At 37.3% G+C, this 18,929-nt stretch overlaps 2 protein-coding genes across 2 annotated transcripts; one reads left to right on the top strand and one right to left on the bottom strand.

Moving 5' to 3' along the window:
- The first annotated feature begins 10,516 nt into the window (after positions 1-10,516).
- On the top strand, positions 10,517-11,788 carry LOC121977332 (myb-related protein Hv33-like). Its single transcript, XM_042529916.1, has 3 exons — positions 10,517-10,839; positions 10,935-11,064; positions 11,143-11,788. Exons 1-3 carry the CDS (start codon positions 10,707-10,709, stop codon positions 11,717-11,719), a joined length of 840 nt encoding a protein of 279 aa, XP_042385850.1. The 5' UTR covers positions 10,517-10,706; the 3' UTR covers positions 11,720-11,788.
- A 1,174-nt stretch (positions 11,789-12,962) lies between these two features.
- Positions 12,963-14,376, bottom strand: LOC121974555 (peroxidase 72-like). Its single transcript, XM_042525664.1, has 3 exons — positions 14,066-14,376; positions 13,792-13,983; positions 12,963-13,720 (listed from the first exon to the last, which is right to left on the bottom strand). Exons 1-3 carry the CDS (start codon positions 14,294-14,296, stop codon positions 13,139-13,141), a joined length of 1,005 nt encoding a protein of 334 aa, XP_042381598.1. The 5' UTR covers positions 14,297-14,376; the 3' UTR covers positions 12,963-13,138.
- Between the last annotated feature and the right edge of the window lie 4,553 nt (positions 14,377-18,929).

Here is an 18,929-nt window from a genome sequence, read left to right on the forward strand (position 1 = left end):
GATAATTTAGGGACCTTCTTAGCCAGACAGCCTCTTGCACAGCCGTTGCATAAGCCACATACTTAACTTCCATTGTCGACAAGGCTACACAAGCCTGCTTTTTGCTGTTCCATGAGATGGTGCCACCATTCAACACGAAGGTATAGCCAGATGTAGATTTTCTATCATCAAGGTCCCCTGCCCAATCTGCATCTGTATAGTCACTTATGCTCATATCTGATTCTTAGAAACAAAGGCAATAATCTGCTATTCCTTTGAGATATCTGAATATCCTCTTCACCACTTTCCAGTGTCTCGATCTTCGGTTTGACTGGAAATGACTAACCAAGCTAAAGCATAAGTTATATCAAGACGAGTACATAATATAGTGTACATTAAACTACCAATAGCACTGACATATGATTTTTTTCTTCATTTTGGCTATTTCCTTAGGAGTCTTGGAATATATACTTTTTCTCAAAATAGTACCTCTCACTATAGGTGTCTGTTCAATGTTACAATCTGATATATTGAAGTGTTGTAGTATCTTAGTGATATAAGATTCTTGAGATAAACCCAAAGTCTTTTTGATCGATCTCTAATGATCTTCACTCCTAAGATGTACTCTGCTTCTCCCATATCTATTATGTCAAATTGTGATAAAATCTAGGATTTGACTTCTATCACACACTTTATGTCACTTTCAGCTATTAGCATATCATCAACATATAATGATAAAATTACAAACTTTTTTTTTTCTTTTCTTAGGTAAACACAATAATCCTCATTGATCATTTCAAAATCATAAGACAAAATGACTTCATTAAATCTTATGTTTCATTGTCTTGACACTTGCTTTAGCCCATATATAGACTTCTTAAGTCTACATACTCTATTCTCTTGGCCTTTAGCAACATAACCTTCTGGTTGTACCATATAGATTTCTTCGTCAAGATTACTATTAAGGAAACCCATTTTTACATCCATCTGATGTAATTCCATGTCAAATTGTGCTACTATAGCTAGGATGACACATATTGACACAAACTTCACAACTAGGGAGAATGTCTCTTTAAAATCAATACCCTCTATTTAGATATATCCTTTTGCAACTAATTGAACTTTGTATCAATTAATCGATCCATCTGCTTTCCTCTTTATTTTGAGAATCCACTCATTTCCAATAACCCTTCGGCCCGGAGGAAGATCGACTAAATCCTAAACTTGATTATTTTTCATTGACTTCATTTATTCATCCATTGCAACTTTCCATTCTTTTCTAACTGAGCATCTCAAAGCTTCCTCAACTATTTGAAGTTCCTCATCATCAACTGGGAGAATCATCAGGGTCTTATTCTCAATATCAAACCTTCTTCTAGGAATAATTTGATGACTATTTCTTTGTAGGTTAGACTATTGAGAAACTGATTGATTCAGTGACAAATTACTCCCACTAGGTTGACTAGATTCAGACATCTCCTGATTTGTTGATAACGGAATATTATCCTCCTCCTCTATCTCATATAGAGGAATTGTCTTATCAACTTCATCTCATGCTGGAAACTCAATTTCAAGAAAAATAACATCTCTTGACTCTATTTCAGAGATGATTTCATCTTGTCGTTCACCAATAAAAACATAACTCTTAGAAGTCTCAGAATACCTTATAAAATATACTTCTTACCTCTGAGTCCTAATTTTCCATGTTTATGAGTCTTATCATGAACGTAGGCAGCTGACCCCTAAGGTCTTAGATTACTCAAATATGACTTTTTTCTTATCCAACGTTCATGTGGGGCAGATAGAACTGACTTTGAAGTCACTTTGTTAAGTATATAGGTCACAACTAATAATGCATCTTCCTAATAGAAGATTGGCAAATTAGCCTACGCCATCATAGACCTAACCATTTCAAGAGGAGTCCTATTTCTTCTTTCATCAACCCCATTTTACTGTGGAGTTCTAGGGATAGTTAGTTGTCTAATAATCTCTCTCTTATTACATATTGTCTTGAACTAATCAGATAAATATTCACTTCCACGGTCAGTGCGTAAAGTTTTAACCTTATGTTCCAAATGATTCTCAACTTCGTTCAGGTAACGAATGAAGCAATCTAATACTTCATTTTTATAAGAAATCAAATACACATGATCAAAATGAGTGAAGTCATCAATAAATGTAATGAAATAAGAACTTTCATTTCTAGCCTTCACATTCATTGGACCATAAATATCCAAATGAATTAATTGTAATGGTGATTCAACCCTAATAGCCTTAGCAAATGATTTCCTAGTTACCTTTATAACAAGGTAATACTCAAATATAGACAAGTTAATCTTAGCATGAGTCCCTAAAATGCCCTCCTTAGCTAATATATTCATTCGTTCTTGTCCTATATGCCCTAGTCTAGCATGCCAAATTTCATCATTAACATCAGCATTACTAGTAAAAGCAATGTTTGAAAAATAACTATTATTATTATTTGGTTCTATATCAAGAACCATAAAACCATTTGTTACATTACCATTCCCAATTAACACAGAGTTAATTCGAAGTTCCACGCAACGACTATAAAAATTTACACAATAACCTAAATCAAGAAGACAAGTGACAGAAACTAGATTTCGTCGAATCTCAGGAGCATATAGGACATCATGTAGAAACAATGTTCGTCCACCACGTAAGTTGAGCTTGCAAGTGCCAATTCCTTTGACTTCAATTCTTGCATTGTTTCCCACATATATCCATTTGTTACTAGCTGGTACCCGACGGTACTCTACATATGTAGCTCGATCACGAGCTACATGGTTTGTTGCTCCCGAATCTATAGTTCACAAAGGATAAGAATCAGCTAACAACACTGTACTTGCAACATAATACTCGTGGAAAGAAGATAAAAATGGATCTACCTTTTTAGGCTCGGTATAATTTCGAGCAAAATGGCCCTTCTTGCCACAGTTATAGCAAGTCAACTTGCTCTTAGGTGTTTGTCCCTATTTTTTTCCTTTCTTCTTGATTTGGTTTTTTGCAACAATATCATTAGCCTCCTTTTCTTTTCCCTTTCCTTTCTTAAACCATTTCTTCTTATTCTTGGAACCAGAACCTTTAGATATAAAAGCTTGATTAGAAATCCTTGCAGATTCAATCCTCTCCGCCTCAAGTTCTACATGGCGTGAGACATTAGTGAAAGTCTTAATACTCCCACTTTGGGTCAGATTCTGTTTCATCGTTTTCCAAGAATCAGGAAGGGAATGGATAACTACCTGAACCTGTTGTTCATCGGTCAATGCATGACCAGCTGTCTTAAGCTCTCGAATCATGTTACCAATCTCCCTGAGATGTTGGACCATGTGACATTCAAACGTTTTTTACAGTTTTCAAACTTGATAGTTAGCTGACGGAGCTTACTCAGACTTACTGTACTTCTCTCTAAGGGTTGCCTAGACAGCATGAGCCGATGGTAATGGCTCATACTCAAATACCAGGTCATCTACCATTGAACTAATCAATATTCCCTTAGCAATGGAGTCATTCCTTTTCCATGCCTTATAGGCATCAAGGTCACGTTTGTGTTGTGCTGTTGAACCATCAGCTGGTTCATCCATGAATTGATTTACTGCCTCTAGAACTTCTTGTTCCTTAAGAATGTATTGTATCTTGAGGTGTCATATTCTGTACTTATCCCTATATAATTTTTCTCTTTTATTGAGTTCAGCTATGATGTTTTTAGTTGTCATGATCTACATAAATAAACACATTATTTATTATTTCAATGTAATTCATATGTATGTAATTAATTATTGACTCAGTGTAAATTAGAATTAGTTTATAAAATCAAGTGATAATTAGATTTCCACTTATTATTTGTATGTGTCAATCTAATCAACATTGATCAATTATATCACACACATCTCATCTAATGAACGAATCATTTAATATGAACGAATTATATATATATATGAACTAATCATATTATTGAACATGAACAAATCATGAAATGAACTAATCATTTTCATATGAACTAATCATATATGTATGAACTAATCATTTTATTAAACATGAACGAATCATGAAATGGACTAATCATTTTCAAGTTTGTTAACATATAACATAACTTTTATATATCTGTTCATACACGATAGGAATTATTACATTATTCAAAAACTAAATAGGCTAACACTGTTTGTACATAATGACAATAAACAGAACACTAGTAATATAGATAAATTAGCACCACTCCTACTAGGATAAATGCTAGAGCAGTAGGCAAATGTATCCCGTTTATCCTAGACTTTATGATGGGTGGATTAGCCTCAGATGTATCCATCAGATCCATTTCTGGATCTTCTACACACTCTTCAGGATCCTCCTATAATTCTTCGGGATCTATCTCTAGATCCTCCTCAGGATCCATCTATAGATCCTCCTCAAAATCTTCAGGATCTATTTCTGGATCCTCATCAAATTCTTCGAGGTTCATTTCCGGATCATCCTCAGATTTTGCAAGACTTGGATCCTCTTCAAAATCTTCAGGATCCATTTCTGGATCATCATCAAATTCTTTGAGGTCCATTTTCGGATCGTCCTTAGATTTTGCGGGACTTGGATCCTCCTCAAAATATTTAGGATCCATTTTTGGATCCCCCTCGGATTCTTCAAGATTCATTTCTTCAGGATCTGGATCCTCTTCAGATTCTTTAGGACTCATTCCAATTGGAGTAACTTCCTGCACATCTCTAAATATGAGATGTGCCCTTCAGAATCATCCCATAGCTAGAATGCTATCTACCTAATATGTTCTTACAGTGAATAAACCAGAGCTCATCTTCTTTCTTTATCCTGGACTGGATACCCTTGTCGCTCGAGTTTCCAGAACAGCCAATCGAGCTGACCAATAAGCCAACCAACTCTGTGATCTGGGTCATATTCCAACTTCTTGATCTCTTCCCAAAGCTCATGTCGTTGTTCATAGCGACTAATCATCGTGTATATTGTTCGTGGTATCTGGAATTAAAAATAATGATGTTAGCACAAAACTGACAAACCAGTAACAAAATCAGTCATATTCAATTCTCACATATAGAACAAATATATATAGAATACACAAGTAAATAAGAAAAATATTTTTTTTTTATTTGGGGAGTCTCATGTGACTGACACATTGGATCTTTTGACCAGCTCCTGTGTTTGGTCCATTTTCCAGTCAGAACTAATCTAATTGGAAAGAGATGTTTTATCTATGTTTGTTCTGATCCATTTAAGTCAATCTCAGACTTATTGATCAAACTCAGGTTCATTTGATCAAACCAATGTCTATTGAATTAAATCTAACCATTAGAACCAATCTAATTAGTTTAGTTAAACCAACTAATGGTTTAAATCATAGACCAGGTCATATTGGACCGAACTAATATGGTCAAACTAGTCTGTTTAAATCAACTAATGATTTGAACCAGCTCTTGGTCTGATCGGACAACCCAACTCATGTAATCAAAAATACCCCAATTAATAATAAACTGATCTAGTTAAATCAACCAATGATTTGAACCAGATCTAGGTATTATTGAATTTAACTGGTCTGCTTAAATCAACTAATGATTTAAACCAGACCCGAGTTTGATTGGATAAGTTGGTCTAGTTCAATTTTCAATTAATTGAACCATAAATTAATTAAATATATATTTATTAATTAATAATACATTTCTATATGTATTTAATTAATTAATAAATATATTTAATTAAATTTTAATCTTTTCGTGTTTTGAGAAAAGTTTGTTCTTATTTTTTTCCTTTTTTTTATTTAATAAAATCAAAGATTTTCTCAACAAAACAGTATTTGACAGATGGACAGTAACAAATATTGTTCATCCTCTTTTAATTGATTACTAAGATAGATTAAAAATCTATTTAATCATTTACAGTGCTTGAATCGATTACACCAATCGACTATATAGATTTACTGTGCTTTGTCAGTTTAATCGATTACATAGACTTTAAATCGATTAAGATATGTTTTAATTGATTAAACTGCTTCTTCTCTTCTCTGTCGCGACTGCGACACTCTCTTTTTCTGTCGTGACGAACGCGGTTGTTGTGACTATCGATTGTCAGCCTCCCGACATGGTCGCCGACATTCTCAGTCCATGGAAGCCGATAGCATGGAAGCCGATAGCCAGCAACCTCTCGGGGTTCGACAACGGTAGCAAATCGCGACCTAGTCATGATCTCACCTAGCAATGGCAGCGACGGAAATAGACATTTTTCAAACGAAGAGACAAGTTTCATGCATTAGGCATCACTCTGATACCAATGTTGCCTATTATATGCATGAAATAAACAAGAAATAAAACTGTAGACACTCACTGTGATCTCTCGAGAAGAAATCAAAGAAGATGTTGGCAAAGACGCTGCTATTGTCACCGAGAAGATCATCATTTGGAACCTCCTCAGATTTTTCATGAACCAAATCCCGACCACAGGACGTTCTCTTTACCTACCGTTGCTTCCACTGAGTGCACTCTAATCACCGTGATTTTCTTCTTCCTTCGATTGTTCTTGGACGTCAGTATAAATAGGAAGCAAGCATCGGTTACAAACCAATGCTTTGATGATATTCAATGGAGGAAGATGAAGGTGAATGAGCACCCTTTCATCTTCCTAACGTTGTAACTGATGCAACGTCCAATAATATCTGTATCACTGCTCTTTGAAGTTTTCTCTTCAACTATATTTGTAGACTTTAACAAATTACCTTTATTCTCTGCAATATGTTTCTTTATTTCTAGATAATTTCTCTTCATATGACCTTTTCCTTCACACTTGTAGCGCATGATCACCTTCTTCCTTCTCAACTTAGAACAGGTTTTGTTGTCACTGCTCGATCCAAACAAAGTTTTGCTCTACCGTGCTCTGAGTTGTTATTCACTACAAGTCCTTCTCCTTGAGAAACTTCGTTACTTACTTTCTTCCTTTGATAATTAAAGCCTAGCAACGCACCTATGATTTTCTCCAATTTAAGAATTTCCTTATGCCACATTAAAATAGTAACCAAATTCTCGTATGTAGGAGATGAAGATAGAGAATTCAACAACATCAACGCCTTGTCTTTATCCTTGATCTTCACATCAACTCACTTCAAATCGTTTATGATCTGGTTGATAAGTTGATGTGTTAGCTCAGATCGGCTCCTCTGTTATATCCAGTCCGTATAACTTTAATTTTCTTGAAATACAATTTATTTGTTAATGACTTTGATATGTACCAACTTTCAACTTTTGCTAAAGTATCATTGATGACTCCTCGTCCATGACATTGTATCACATCATCTGTAAGACAAAGTTTGGTTATTGCCACTACATTCACCTAAAGTTCTTCCTAATCTAATCTCTCCATATTTTTCGATTTCCGTTCTCCTAGCGCCTTGACCATATTTTGTTGCACTAACAAGTCCTTGACCCTCCTTTGCTATAATCCAAAGTTTCAAGTTTCATCAAACATCACCATATCAAACTACAGAAGACGTCTCTGACATGTTGAAAAAATCTACCAAAACCTTGCTCTGATACCAATTGTTCTACAAAAAGGGGGTAACACCTCTCAACCTCTAACGCGGAACAAAAGAAAGAGAAAATTATATCATACGGAGCAACGAGATAGAGATGCACAAGAAAGAGCAAACACAAGGAAGAAAAAGAAGAGGGAGAAGAGTTACAGCAGTTCGACGGCGTGCCTACTCCATAAAACAACCAAAGCTTTATTAGAATTATCTTTACGCAAAAAAATCCACACTATAATGATGATACTATCAATAGGTTTACAATGATCCCTATAAATAATGCCCATATCTCAACATACCAAAACAGATCCGAAAATTATAAAAAAATTCTGTTATGAAAAAATCGTAATAGAATTCTGTTACGAATAAATTATAACAAAATTTCGTTATGAAAAATCGTAACAAAATTTTTTCGCTATTTCTTTCTTTTCATTCGTGATGACCCTCGCATTGATCTTCACTTAGATATGAACTATCCGTTAACAGACAAGATATTTATTTGAGTTTTCATGCCATCTCAAGATTTTTGTAGTACGATAGTGAAATGGAATACTGCAAATTAAATGAGGTTAATTTTGGAAGTGCTATTAGTGTGCCACTTAGATTGAAATGATTCAACTTTTGAACACAGCCTCTCCATGGTCACAACAAGATAAGATTTTCAAATTCTGCCATTGACTTCATGATCACTGTGAACTTTAATGTTTAGCTTTAAACAACCTCTTTAATCATCCAGGCATCATGTGCTGCAACTGAGCTCTCACATACTAAAGTCGCTCGTGCATTCATCGATCTCAGAGTGTTACAGTAAAGTCCAATTGAAACAATTCAAAGTGATTTTCCCTGTGCCATCGACAATCAAAAATCATAATGCCTTTATTTCAAGCTTTAATTGAAGTGGGGATTCAGTTTCAGTTCAATGCTCAATTCTGCTGCTACCTTGATTTTTAAGCTTCCTACCTGTTTAAGAAAGCTTTTAGCCTTTCCATTTTTCCTGTTCCCTCTTAAAAGCTACATATCACCTCAAAAAAAAAAGGAACAATTAATAAATCAAGGTCAGATCATCTCTTAATTCTGATGGATGATCTGTTAATCTGAAAACTTGTAACTCAAGGTAGAAAAGATTACCCATTGATTGAAGAGCCCATCAGTTGATAGTTACTGCTCTATTAGGAGAAGCTTTTGATATGATGGAGATCTGTGTGCTCCACAACATAATTGAGTATATTTATGCAAGTGGATTACAGTTATGGATTTGATGCGAGTGAAACAAGTGGAAAGGTGTTGCAAGAAAATATTGCACCAGAGACAATGCATTAGCCTTTTCATCCTAATGAAATCTACCTCTGAAAGTAGAGAATATTTGATGAAGATTTCCTTAACAACAAGCATATATATATATATATATATATATATATATATATATATATATATTGTTCAGGTTTCTTGATTAATAAGGTTGAACAAAGGGAAAAACAAATGCCTAGCAAGCAATTAATTAATATTTACTCTTTACAAGAAAGAAAACACTAGCAAGAAATATGATCTCCATTTGTCAAGGGATGATTCCTTTTCTTCGACTTATGGCACCTTTCCTTCATGCAATAAGTTACCATGATGGAAAACAGATTTGGAGAGGAATCATTAGTTAGTAAATCAAGGTCAACAACTAATCCATATGTTTCTGAACATCTAATTTGTTCACTGCTTCTTCTCTTTCAGGAAAAAAGATTAAGGAAGAATCAAACCTTTACCAGGTTCAAGATTCCATTGTTATCATCATGTCTTCCTTAGAATTTTATCAATGTTTAATCATGTTGATTTGGAAGAATGTGGATCAGTTTAGCATGGAATAAGATATCTGAACATGTTCTTTATACAACATATACTAAGAACATTTCCATGTAGCTAGCACTTTATCTACATTTCTGGAAATTAACTAAACAATTACTGTGTTTAATCATGCAACTTGACAATAAGACAAGTAGATCTCACTCCACCCTAAACAAGATAGTATAATGGTTTGCCATTGTTTTATGCAGCTCGCTTAATGGCTCTTGGTTTTGTTTACTTCAAAGAGGAGTCACCATGATGTTTCCTTTCAAGAGGAGGCACACAAATATAAATCTCAATCTTCGCGTAGCATGTAAGATCATAAAGTCCAAACCTAAGAATCCTTCGCTAGTGCCCTTGCAAATACTAGGATGGAGCGAAAACTAGGCTCTATGATAAGTATTAGATCATTTTTTAATTATCTCACACGTTTATTCTCAGGTAAAATTTATTGAGCAATGTTATGGTTCATCCTTCCTTGTCACAAACCTAAGATTTCCTGCATGGCTACAGTAACTATTCAAGGAAAATCACACAACATATCTTTCATCTGCAAAGGCAGAAGATTGACAGGGACTGCAATGGACCATCAGTAAGTGTAAGCCGCAGCTCAGTGCCTCGTCACTGTGATCACTGATGGACTGTGGCATGTAAAATACATCTGTCATACTTCTCCAGTAAACTAGAACGTAAATGGATTAATGTACAAGAATGATCAAAGTAGATTCAGAATTTGTAGCTGAAGTTCTAGTTTTTGCAAAAGTCATGAGCTTTAGTTGTTAGCTAGTCATCTAGAACTTGTTTGTACCAAACAACTCAGTGTCAGGTCAACTCCAACGTGCTCAGCTTTTATGAGAACAAGCTGACATTTTTTATACCATGCTTTATGTTGATAGTCTTCCCGAAATCTAACGAAAGTGAACAGATTATTTCGATTATACCATGTTTTTCTTTCTTTGTTTGCCTTCACTTCCAGTGAAAATGTCATTTCCCAACTACCCAAAAGAAACTTTCATCTTTCAGGCTCAAGTCTCTCAGCAGTTCTTTGCCTGTTTTTTTTTTCTTCTTCTTTTTAATTAATTAACTGTGTTCCTACCACTTGGAAGGTATCTTAAATCTCAATCCATAAGAATGGAAGGACAAGAGGGACTTGCTTAAGACCCACTTGATTGCTTCACCTTCCTCTTCTTCTTACTCCAAACTCAGTTCGCTCTGCTCTCCAATATCCTTGTGACTTGAGCCTTAAGCATATTGAATGCTTAATAAATTCAGCTGCTAATTCCTGATAAATCCTCTCCACATCCAACTACCCTTCGTCCTCAAGCACACAAGTGGAAGAATGGGACGGCATTCTTGCTGTCTCAAGCAGAAGCTGAGGAAAGGCTTGTGGTCTCCTGAAGAGGATGAGAAGCTCTACAACCACATCATTAGATATGGAATTGGATGCTGGAGCACTGTGCCTAAATTAGCAGGCAGGCATTCTTCAACTCATCCTCCTTTTGTTTTCTTCTTCTTCTTCTGTTCTTCTTCAATCTGAACGTCAAACTCGGTTCAATTTTTCACCCAGGACTGCAACGCTGTGGCAAGAGTTGTAGGCTCAGGTGGATCAATTACCTCCGGCCGGATCTTAAAAGAGGCAACTTCTCTCAGCAAGAGGAGGATTTGATCGTAAGCCTGCATGAGATTATGGGAAACAGGTTGAGAAGCTAATTTCTCCTACGCGTCCGACTTAATCATTACAGTGTGAAGCTTTCTGATGCTAAATTCAAGTGCAGGTGGTCTCAAATTGCATTGCAGTTGCCAGGGCGAACCGATAACGAGATCAAGAACTTCTGGAATTCGAGCCTGAAGAAGAAGCTACGGCACAGGGGAATCGACCCAAGCACCCACAAGCCACTCGGCGAGGTAGAAGCAAACCAGGAGGTTCTCCACTCAAACGCTGAAAGTGATGCAGCAGGCATTGAGCAGTTGCCATTGGCGCCGGCCCTCGATCCCTTCCCCTTTCTCGAATTCCATACCTGTTTGGATTCAACGGAGAATGTGAACCTGAATATCTACACCCAATTCCAGCAAAACATGATCGAACCAATAGGGCAGAGTGACTGTTTGACCAATACAGGTTTGTGTGGTTATAGCAGCAACATCTTGGATAGCTCGGATAACTTCGGCTATGGAGAAAGCTCAAGCAACAGCAGCACCAACTGGAACTGCAACATCAATCTACCAGATGAAGCCCTGAATTGGGCATCAGAGAGCAAGGCACATGAACACAAGTTTAATCCCTGGCAACAAGTTTGCTTCAATGCGTCTCGAGGACCAATGGCCAGTGAATTCAATCTGGATTTGTTCTAGAGTTCATGGAACTGTCTCCCTGTTTTTATTCAGATTGGATAAAAGAACAATGCTATGAAATGTTATAGATGTCCTTGTGGTTTGTTCCTAATCACAATTTTCTTTTGCTCTGTTATGTTCTATAACATGCATGCAACTGAGGACTGATAAGATTGTTAATTGTTCACCAATTCCATAACAAGAAAAAAAACTTATTCGATCTTTTCAACTGCTCCTCGCTCGCTCGAGGCCATCATTTCCCACTACAAGATGTCCTGTTGCTGTGGACTGTGGTGTAGTTGTCAATGCCACGTCTGCATGCATGATGCATGAAATTAATCTTTGAACCTCGTGCATGGCTGCGAAGCTGAAGTGCAGTTCTATAAGCTCATGAAACTTGTCCTTTCTACAAAGCTTTGAACCTTTAATGGTAGCATCATAGGGAAACTGACAGAGAAGCAGGCATGGTTGTTACATATTCATCATGCATAATGTTGTATTATAATCTGTATTTTATGATCAAAGTGCAGAGCATGTTCAAACTCAGCTAGCGTGGTTTTTAATAAGGACATAAATAATAATTGGCCTAATTAGTTACGTAGTCATTCTTCTTCATTAAGCTCGATTTAAGGCCAAATACAATTTTTTAATTCACTCAATCATAATAGTTACCTAATCTAGATTCTTGCTTTATTGTTTGACACCATAATCTTTGGTAACCGACACATCATTATGTTATACCTTGTAATCTCTTTCATGAGTGAAATGCAAGATTGCTTTCTAGCATGATATTTTCTATATGATATCAAGTCGTCACGATAACAATTATGCTACGAGTTAATGAGGAAAAAAAATTAAGGAGAAGATATGAAAAGAAATCATTGTTCTCTAGATTTTATCAAAAGAAAACAAACTTTAGTAAAAATAGAGGATAATTTCTTAAACATCTAAACATAATGTTTATATAGATAAACTCTCATCAATAAATACCTGAAATATCATAAAATTAAATATTATTAAAATTAGAAGAAAAAAAATGTTTGGATTCTTTGAAAAAGTTCTAATTGATATTTTTTTTGGTTGAAAATTTTACGACTAATTTTTTAATAGTAAACATAGATCTTTAAATTCTGTATACTAATGATATAGATCTTAAATTCTGTACACGTTAGTAAGCGCAAAACCTCAATTGGTCTTGCGTCACAAAAGCTCAAAAGAGAGCCATGGCGGACTTCACTGTTGAATCCTAATCAATCACTCAATATGAAGAACAGAAATCTTTGATATTTGGAATAAACCATGCAAAATTACACTTAAACAATCAAAGGAGAAACAACGACGGCCAATTAAGTAGAAAACTCACAGGAAATGTGAAGGAAGAACACTAACAATTACAATCACAAACGATGCAATGCCACGATAGATATATATCTCGATTAATTACTGATGGTTAATCTTCCTGCAATTGTATCTTATCTCCCCCTTGTTCCCGGTCAATGGCGTAATGTTCCCCATCTTCACCATCGACTTCGAGAATTGCACGAAGAATGCCCCGGCATCGGCCGCGTAGAGCTCCACCAACCGCCTTGTCTCCGGGCTGCCGGTGACCAATATCTCGTCGGAGCTCAGCAGCCCCTTCCTCGCCAGCAAGTTCTTGAAGTAGTAGTTGTCGAACCGGGCGGGGCTCGCAAAGTCGGTCGGGAAGAGGTTCTGGTCGCCGCCGGACCGCGGGCAACCGGCACGCAGATGGGCGGCGTAGCCGGCGTCGAGGCTGAAGTCCGGCAGCCCATTACCGGTCTGGTTGTACAGCCTCTGCCTGAAGCTGGTGCACCGCGAGAACCCAATCGTGTGACTACCTGAGAGGGCGACAAGGTCGACGAGGTCGAGTCCCTGGAGCTTGAACTTGGTGACGATGGTCTGGTGAGTGTTGTTGGGAGCCGGAATGTTGCGGTTGGAGCCCTGAATGCTGGCTCCAAGTGAGTCCCTCCGACCAAGTGGAACCTCCCAGAATGGCCCACCAACCTTCCCCAATCATATAATCAATCCATGAAGATAATTCAAACACCAGTAGATCGAATATATGTTTTACGTACCAAGACAGTGGAGTCTCTGGCGGCAAGAGTCAAAATGTCGGCGCAGGAGACGGTGCGAGGGCACTCCTTCTCCAGCGCGGACTTGATCTCGTCGATCACCTCGAAACCTCGTATAGAGTTCCGGTTGGGGACGGAGCCCTTTTCGCTCACGATTCCCGCGCTGCTGTCCAGCAGAACCGACGCGTCGCATCCCTGGAACATTAAACAGAGTGACAAAGTTGTCATATATTAATTACATGCATGAAGACAGGGTTTGGACGTATATATAATCGACCTTAACGAAGCAGTCGTGGAAGTGGAGTCGGAGCAGAGAAGCGGCCATCCTCGCTTCCTTTGCGACGGCTTTCGCGACGATGGACCGGACGATCTGGTGAGCTTTGGGGCAGGAGTAGTCGTAGAATTGGGGGTATAGGAACGGATGAGCTCCGTGAGAGAAGGCGAGGGAGAGAGGAGAGAGAGCAAGGGCGATCAGTAACACGAGGAAGTTGATTGAAGCAGCTGCCATGCTTGATCGGGACTCGGTTTGCTAGCTAGCTCTTGCTCAAGTCTTTCTTTTTGTTGTTGATGCAGAGGTGAGAGTTGCTTGGGGGTACTTATACAATATGTATAAGTAAATTAGGTGATAGCATGCACTCCTTGTCCTTGAAGAGTATACGCATGAAGAGGGGTGGGAGCAGATGAACTCTAGCTACCAACCTCGCTGACCACAACTTTATGGTGTGCTGCTCTAGATGTCTCATGTGTTTGACTCTATTATTATTTTCTCATTTTGAATGAGTTTGATTATGAGTTGATTGAGACAATGCATACTTAAACAATATATATCAACATGTTAGAATGAGTTCGGCATCATTATATTGATCATCATTCATCAGAGAAACCTGCTCCGCATGCTGTGCTTCGATGAGGAATGAATTGGCCACATAGAGTTGCTTCTCTGACCTTGTGTTCATTTGTTTGGTTCTTCGATCAGGCATTGTGCATGCACATCACCTACTCCCGAGGACTGTGGTGCACCTTTCTCAAGTGGCATGCATCATCACCATGATGATTCTTGCAACCACTGCATGGATGTAATTTATGTTAAGCATTGAGAATATCTGTTGCTGGGTCACTGAAAATATTTGGATGACATAGCGAATCCGAAGAATGGTGAGAGCTACAAGACAAGGATCGGAGGAGATGAACCACTCTGGAGCAGACTGCAACTGACCATTTTGTACCAGTTGTGGTTGGACAAAAGCTGCGGCACCATCGAACATCAATGGCCACGGGCGTTGATATGGCGGATATACCGGGAAGTCCATCTTCTTGTAACATACAATCAAAACTTAAGGCAGATCAACATGAATGGATTATCAATTAGGCTATCACCCTCCAATCGGATCTCCGTCTTACGGGATTCTAATCTCATATATTCTCCCATTTGATCCCCGATTAGATCTCTAACTTTCGGGGCTTTGCTCTCTTATATTCGTTGATCGGCTCACAGGATCACGAGGATCTGCTCCCATACATCCTCTCGATCAACTCACAGGATCGGGCTTTGCTTTCCTATATCTTCCTGCTCAGTTCCCAATCAGATCTCTGACTTTCGGGATTCTGCTCACCTGGCCTGCATCCTCCTGATTGACTCACAGGATCACAGGGCTCTGCTCCCATACATCCTCTCAATCGACGCATAGGCTCACGGGGCTCTGCTCTCCAATATTCTCTGGCTTGAATCTCCAACTCTCGAGGTTCTGCTCCCCTACATCATCTGGATTGGCTTACAGGATCATGAGGCTCTGCTCCCATACATCCTCCCAATCGGCGCACAAGCTCACGGGGTTCTACTATCCTATATCATCCCACTCGGTTCCCGATCGGATCTTCGACTCTCGGGGTTCCGCTCCCTTGCATCATCCGGATTGGCTCATAGGATCACGAGGCTCTGCTCCCATACATCCTCCTGATTGGCACACATGATTGTTAGATAACAGATAGAAGAAAGAAATAGAATAGAAAATAATTATTTCTGGATGATCATATTGACAAAGCCAAAGACTTATTTATATAAATTGTCTAACTAATAATGAAAATATTAAATATAACATACAATCATAATAATAATAATCATCATAGTAGTAAATATAATAAATTTGATAATATTATCTTTTTGCTGTCAATCTTTGATTATGATGACAAATATGATAAATTTCAATTGACTAAAATCAATTCGAGATTATTTTCCATAACTATTTTTTTGTTGTCATTACTCCCTTACAACTAAACGGGAGTGATCAAACGTTGAGTTTGATTGTTAACTTAGTAAAAATTTATTTAGATAATGACTTGGTGAATATATCAACAATTTGATTTTTTGTAGAGACATAAGAAATCAAAAGTTGTTAAGTCATCACATGTTCGCGAACAAAATGAAAATCAATCTCCACATACTTGGTATGAGCATGAAAGACTGGATTGTCACAAGATAAATTGCTCCTATATTATCACACCAGATTTTGGATGTAGCTGGTGGAGAAAAATATAATTATGAAAGAAGATATTAGAGCCAATTAATTTCGAATGTCGCATTAGCGATAACTTTGTATTCAGCTTCAGTACTAGAGTGAGAGACTGTAGATTGCTTCTTTGAGAGCCAAGAAATAAGATTTCGTCCAAGAAATATTGCATATCCACTAGTCGAACGTCTGTCTTCAGGTGATCCAACCAAATCTGTATCACTATAGACTTTCAACTTTAGTGAGGACTGATGATATAAAAAAAAGACCATGTAAAATGGTGTCTTTAAGATAACAAAGAATCCTCTTAACACCTTCCAAATGGTACTCGATAGAAGAATGCATAAATTGATAGACACAATTAACTGCGAAAACAATGTCAGGTCGTGTAATAGTGACATATTGTAGGACACGCACCAATAATACTTCGGTAGATCTGGGGGTCAGCCATTAAAGGAGAGGACGAAGGAGCATTAAAACCTCCTTCAATTATTGATGTGGAGATAGGACGTGTGCCATTCATTTTAGCTCATTGAAAAAGTCCAGTGATATATTTGCTCTGAGAGAGAAGACAACCTTCAGCATGTGGAAGAAACTCAATGCTAAGGAAAAAATGAACCTTCTCGAGGTCCCGAATCGGAAACTCTAGATTAAGAAGATGGAGGAAAGAAGAGATGTCTTCTTGATCACTTCTAGTTATTAAAATATCATCCACATAAATTAAGAAAAATATGATAAATTTTCCATTGCATTTTTAGAATAGCGAAGAGTTAGTTTTTGATCCAGAAAAATCCTGAATGTGAAGCCAATTAAATAGACGATAAAACCATGTATGAGGTGTTTGTCGAAGACCATATAAAGATTTTTTAAGTTTACAAACATGGGTTGAAAGTTGTTAGTGGATGAAACCTGGTGGTTGCTCCATAAAAATAATTTCTTCAAGTTGACCGTGAAAGAAATTATTGGAAACATCTAATTGTTGTATCAGCCAATTGGAACTAATAACTATAAACAGTAACAATCTGATAGTTGTAATTTTGACGACCGGACTGAAAGTATCATTAAAGTCAATACCTGATTGTTGACTAAAACCTTTTGCAACTAGGTGAACTTTGTAGCGTTCAATGGATCCATCTACATGATATTTAATTCGGTAAACTCATTTGGAGCCTACAATATTCATAGACGGAGTACGAGGAACTAAGATTCATGTTTCATTACAGAGAAGAGCATCAAACTTGGTTGCCATCACAGCACGTCAATTTAGGTCTTTGATTGCCTGTGTAAAGCTAGTCGGTTCAACAAAACTTGAAGAAGCAATTAGAGCACATAAAAGAGGATAGCGGGTGAAAATTGGTAGACATCGAGCATAAATCTTGCATAAAGGAAGCATACGACGAGGAGTATCATCATCGGAACTACTCGGATATGAGTGGTCAGATTGATAGAAATCAGGATTAGAGAGCGGCACGTTACTAGATGTTGAGGTTGCAAGATTTGGTGGAGATGGAGCAGAGCCCAAAAATTCCATCTTCCCTTGTACTTGGAGTATGTTTGGTTGGAGTAACCTGTGATAGTTCTAGTATACTATTAGGGGAAATCAGAAAAGTACCTTGATTATCTGATGGAGTGTCCGAGGGAACAATTGCAAATGGAAAGAGAGACTCATCAAAAGTAATATGTTGAGAAATATATATCCACCCAGTTGTATATGTAGGCAACGATACCCATGATGCAAACTACTATAACTAAGGAAAACACATTGTTGAGATCAAGGGTTTAATTTATGTTTAGAGTAAGGTTGCAACCAAGGATAGCATGCACAACTAAAGATACGGAAGAAAGAGTAATCCGGAGAACTATTATAAAGTCTTTTCAAGGGACTTTTGTTTTGAAGTATTGGAGTGGGCAAACGATTGATAAGGTATATTGAGGTTTGGACAACGTTATCCCAAAATTTAAGTGGAACTGAGGCATGATTAAGAAGTGCTAAGGCAGTTTCAATTATACGATGATGTTTCCTCTCAGCTGATCCATTTTGTTCAGAAGTGTGGAGACAAGACACTCGATGAAGGATATCTGAGGAGGTAAGATGACGATGAAGAACTTGATACTCTCCTCCTCAATCAGAATGAAGAGAGAGTATTTAACGATCAAAATAACGCTTAACATGGCTTTGAAAATGATAAAAAAATATCAAAGAGATCAGACTTTCTTTTCACAGGAAAAATCCAAGTAAACTTGTTAAAATTATCAATAAAAATAACACAATAAAGAAAACCTTGATTAGATAGAATAGGACAGGGATCCCACACATCAGAGTGAATAATTTCTAAACGAAAACTAGAGGTGCCAGTAGAAGACACAAAAGGTAATTTATGAGATTTTGCTTTCATGCAAGCTTCACATAAATGAGATGAGGATGCTAAAGAAATTGGTAAACCATACTAATTAATGATATTCTGAACAAGACGTAGAGATGGATGATCAAGACGTGTATGATAAGAGAATTTATCGATGCGTTCTCCAACAAAAGCATTAGTATAAGTGGGTTGAAGATGATAGAGATTGTCTTTAATGTTTCCTCAGAGTAGAGTAGTTCCTGTTGTGGGATCCTTCACAAGACAATGATGA

Source organism: Zingiber officinale, chromosome 4B (assembly GCF_018446385.1).
Source record: "Zingiber officinale cultivar Zhangliang chromosome 4B, Zo_v1.1, whole genome shotgun sequence".
NCBI classification, from domain to species: Eukaryota; Viridiplantae; Streptophyta; class Magnoliopsida; order Zingiberales; family Zingiberaceae; genus Zingiber; species Zingiber officinale.